The 5230-nt window shown below is 36.9% G+C and overlaps 1 protein-coding gene across 3 annotated transcripts in view; it reads right to left on the bottom strand.

The window, feature by feature from the left end:
* LOC107567193 (poly(rC)-binding protein 4-like) overlaps positions 1-5230 on the bottom strand; it is an 89125-nt gene that overhangs the window by 27642 nt on the left and 56253 nt on the right. For all 3 annotated transcript variants that reach the window (XM_016252834.1, XM_016252836.1, XM_016252837.1), the window contains exon 3: positions 2562-2585. In XM_016252834.1, coding sequence (XP_016108320.1) covers positions 2562-2585 — 24 coding nt within the window. The remainder of the gene's footprint in view (positions 1-2561; positions 2586-5230) is intronic.

Genomic DNA, 5230 nt, shown 5'->3' with positions numbered 1-5230 from the left:
AAGAAAGCCCTGTCTAGACTCTGCCCCAGTATGAGTTGTGTTGAGCTATTCATAAGCCAGTTTGTTTGACAAAAAAATATTAAATGTAGTTGCAATAAATGTGTTAAGAATCCATACAACTGCAGCAGCAGAGGACTATTATTCTGCTGCGTGATACTGCGGAAGAACTGATGACGGCACGGTTTGATCTTCGGCTGACCAATCAGCAGAAAGGGGTGTTTAATTCCCGCCCACATGTAGAAATCCAATATTCAAGCTGTTTATTCAATTTTCCACCCATGAACGAAAAACGAAAATTTAAGACGAATTTTCGTTTTTTGGAAAAAAACAAAAAAACGAAAAAGGAGCCGTTTTCTCATTTTTCTACTTTCAATATTAAATCAAAAAACGAATGATCGAATGATACACGGATTGCTGAGCTCTTTTACTGCTTATAATTTACAATTCACCATCATTCCTTTCTCCTGAAGACACATTACGAATAGTAATCGACTCTAGGCAACCCTCCCCTTCGAATATCTCCAGTGGAGATTTGTGATGGAGAATCACCGGTAACGGCACAGATTTAGTCTAGGACTGTGTTTAATCTATGTCTGGGAAACCAAGCCTTGGTTTATTGATTTTACGGTGGGGAGTTATACACCATAGGCCTTCATTTATTTACTATGCTTCAGAGAAAAAAACAAGAGAAGGAACAGGAAGACAACAGAGGATGTCAAAATCATAATTTAGCTGCTCTTATACTGGAACGTGTTTGAGCATTACATGATCATCATTCCATAAATGTCATCTAAAAAAGCCTTGGGACAGCGGCATATGATTTTAATCCTCTATGAGAGAACATAATATTCATTATTCATATTTCATTAGCCCGATGAAAAGTCTAAGGCTAGGCATAAATTAATGCATCAAACAAATGCAAGTTTTTTCTTTTTGATACGGCAATGAACACTTTGATTTAGGAACATTGCCAGTACTGGGAAGTACAGCCAGAAACCTACTCTACACAAGTATTTAATTGCAGACATGAAGGCCTGGCCAGTGAACTGAAAGCAGACTGTACATAACTTCAGTACCCAAGGGGGTAACAGAGTTATCAACATGATTCAGTTAGCTAGCTAAACATTCTTAACTAACTGAAGCAAACTTATTCAGTCAAAAACTGTTGCTTTGTCCTGATAGTAGTCAATCTGTAATCAAAAACTAGTAGAATAAAATATATACGCTGGCAATAGTGCCCCTTGTGGCAATGCATGAAATACACAAATTAAGCTACACAAACTTTTTTTGTTTTTTTTGCTGTGTTCCGAAACGAACACAATATGAAATCAAATGTGTGTAGCATGGAACATTTAACATATTTTAGTATGTTTCTGGCACTACTTGTTGCAGTTATGGTTTGTTTTTATTGGTTGATGAGATCAGGAAGAGCTGCTATGCTTATTCTTGATTTATTGTAATTTTTTGGACATTTTAAACAAAACACAATATGAGATCAAGTTTGTGTAGCAAGGAAAGCTTGTGTTCACATACTTGCATTGAATATCTTTCAGTACTGCTTGTTGCAGCTATGCTTTGTTTTATTGGTCGATGAGATCCCTGCAACAGGAAGTGCAGCTAAACTTGTTCTTGATTTGTTGTTTGAAAATTTAATCCGAAACTGAGTTTGCGTAGCAAGGAACGTTTGCGTTCACATACTTGCGTTGTGTATTTCGGCACTACTTGTTGCAGCTAGTCTTTATGTTCTATTGGTCGATGAGATCCTTTCAGCAGGAAGTGGCAGCTAAGCTTGTTCTTGACTTCTCGTTTGGATGTTTTAATCTAATTTTCTTCTGAAGATTCACTTTTAGGACATTATTTACTTTTTGTGCAAGACAAAAGAGTGAACTGTGTTTTCGAGAAGTCGTCTTCGCAGCAACGGAGACCCCTGTGGATCTCAGAGTGGTCTGTATCCTTCCATCTGGCTCTTGTCCTGAGCCCAAACTCTGCCAAAGGCCCAGAGACCTATAAGCAGGCCAGTTCTGAAGAGAGCTTTGTGTCACAAGAGATTTATTTGGAGCCAAGGAAATGCCAGCAACTGTGTGTATTTGTGCGTGTATACGTTTTGTCGCTCCAGGACCTTGAGTTGGCCAAACCAGGAAAACCCCCACAAAAATCATCTCATCAGTAGCTGACACACTGTTTACTAATCATTGTGACATCTACATTGGGCCTCTCCAAGAGATTGTGCCATGTTTAGACAATTGCACTCGCTCTAGGGATAAACAGAGCTAGCTGTAGAATTGAGCATCATAATATATCCAGATCATTAATACATAAGATGCACGACTCGTCGCATTTAACAAGCCATTTGCTAGGAAACATCAAGTCTTATAGTGATCCATTCTGTAGGTTTATAATCTGGGCTTTTGGATTGTAACCTAAAGGTCTGTGTGAAAGATTGTGAGAACAATCTAATACAGAGAAAAAAGCAAACCCAGTAGCGACAAAAATCTCAAGACGCATCCACCAAATCTAATAAGTCAACAGCAGGGACAACAGGAACAAAGAGATTCGCTCACCTTGCCTATGATGCTGCCGACCTCCTGTGAAAAGAGAAACAAAGCAAATGTCATCTTATTGATTACCAAGTTCACTCCCCACTCATCCGTCGGTGGGTTTTGATGAGGTAGGCTGGGTTTGGAGTGTTTGTACACTCAGGGATCACGTGGGACCATATTAGATCAGGACCCTACAGGCTCCAGAAGCACTCGGTACCTTTTAAATGTCCCATCTCGGGTTTAAAGTCAACACAAAATGGTTTTCATAACCCATTTGATTTATGTGACCAAAAAGTACAATATTTCAGCACAAAATTTGGTTTTATCCATCGGGATTTGATTGGATTGCAAAAGTTACTATACACTCTTAAAAACAGAGATTCTTTATTGGCATCAGTGGTTCCATGAAGAATCTTTAAAGGTGACATATCATGAAAATCTGACTTTTCCAGGTTTTAAGTGCTATAATCAGGTCCCCGGTGCATCTACCAACCAAGGAAACGTGAAAAAGATTAACCCAGTAACTTTGTTTTGGTAAGCCTTTTTCTGCAAGCGTCTGAGAAAAAGAGCGCGTCTGATTTCGCTCCCTTGGTGACGTGGCAAATGGATCTCATTATAATATTACCGCCCCTTAAACGCGATTTATTTCCCAGCTGTTTACCTTCACAGACATAACCAACTGTTTTTTTTGTAACTCATGTGTGTTTTTAACGTAAACTTGTGTGTGAATGAGAACTTAGTTTAGTACTCACATGCTGTGACAGCCGCTTTCTGTGCGTATGCTTCAGATGTGTGCTCTCAGAAAACTTCTTATATCAGAAGTTTAAACTCATATGTTTTAAAACGCATGATTTCAGCGCGATAAACATGATAATCAGAATTTTTTTTAACAGATACCAGCTGTAATGGTGCAGCTCTATTCTGGAAAAGGGGGCGGGGAGCAGCAGCTCATTTGCATTTAAATAGCCTGGCCCGAAAAACCGCGTGTTTCTGCTTCCACTCAAAATAGGCATTTTCAAAATTATATAATAAATGATCTGTGGAGTATTTTGAGCTGAAACTTCACAGACACATTCTGGGGACACCAGAGACTTATATTACATATTGTAAAAAGGGGCATAATATGTCTCCTTTAACACCCATGAAACCTTTCAATTCCATTCATGGAAAAAGGTTCATCAGTGTTCTTCACACTAAGAAAAAAAGGGGTTCTTTTAAGAACTGTTCATTGGGGAACCAACAATGGTGGATCTTGTGAAAAACCCCGTTTGAAACCTTTATTTTTAAGAGTGTATGGTGATTGTTGCACACCAATTTAAAGGTGGAGCACATTTCATTGTGATTAGATATTAAAAAGCCAGACTTTTTCTTCTTTAGAGTAACATGCACTGATTAACAGTTTAGAGCAAGACTAATGAGCCTAAAAATCACATTTGTGATTTGCGAAAGTGCGATGCATTTTCTCGGAATGATTGTCAAGTGGCTCAACACACTCTATTGGCAATTCGTAACTATTCGTAACTATTGTAAGTTTTGGTGAATTGGTGGCTTATTTAAATTAATTTGTACAATATCATTCTTTGTTTTCGTATGATTTGGTGTAAACACATTTTACGAAAGTACAAATTAGATCATACTAACTGACAGTTAGGTTTGGAGGGGGACTTTCATGCTTGTGCAATTTTCTAAAAATTTTAAATTTCCGTACAAATCGCACGGAACGAATATACAAAATCGTCACCTTCATTTTCTCATGATAACAATTTGGGTGGCTTTTGATTTGTGAAGTATTATAACTTTGACTAGAGTGCAGAAAAAAGTCTGAAGGATGGTGTCATGTACCACTTATTACCCTGTGACATCACGTACCAAAGTTTCTAGAAAAGTTTTCAGCAAGGATGTGTGTTTTGAGCTGCCAAAAAAAACGAAAGGCATCACTTAAGTCTTGAATGATCTCTGAGCTTATCCTCATTGGAAGATCAAATCACAATCTGTTGATGGAGAATTAAGGTAAATTGGCACATAAATCATAAATGTGGCAGTTTATTAACGGTTCATTATGTTTTCATTGGTTTTTCATGACTGTTTTTAATGACTCATTCCTTTTTAGTGATATGCAAATGAGAAATATCAAAGAGTTGTAGGCATGTGGGAGGAAATCTGTCACTGGCAGCTGGCTGACAGTTAAACGAACATGTTGACACTGTAATGACATGGTAATGAAATCTACAACGATTTGTTTACGAAGAACTTCAGAGAATTCAAGCAGATTCAAAAAATTTAGAAGACATAAAATACACTGACGAATCTAGTTGGAAATAAGCGTGACATGATTCTCATGCATTTTTTTTTTTTTTTTTTCCTAAATGAACACGAGTGATATTTAATATTTAATATATCAAAACTCTGTAATAAACAGCAATATTTACATACTGTACATGAGACAAAGAAGAGACATCCCATTTTGGGTCTGCATCAAATTAAATTAACAAAATTAATTGTATATGCATAGAAAGCATATTAAATGTAAGTAAAGTGTCAAATTTTTTCAAATAACATTTGTGATTTTTTTTTTTTTAAATATGGGTGAAATAATGTCCCATCATCATTCAGCGTAACACGATAAATTTATGTAAAAATGAAACAACATACTTATTCTGACCTGCTGTACTTATTAATTTATATATATA

The sequence above is a fragment of the Sinocyclocheilus grahami genome, unplaced genomic scaffold, assembly GCF_001515645.1.
Source record: "Sinocyclocheilus grahami isolate Dianchi unplaced genomic scaffold, SAMN03320097.WGS_v1.1 scaffold1132.1, whole genome shotgun sequence".
Taxonomy (NCBI): Eukaryota; Metazoa; Chordata; class Actinopteri; order Cypriniformes; family Cyprinidae; genus Sinocyclocheilus; species Sinocyclocheilus grahami.
The sequence above is the reverse complement of the archived record's forward strand: the minus strand, read 5'-3'. Positions and strand labels throughout refer to the sequence as shown.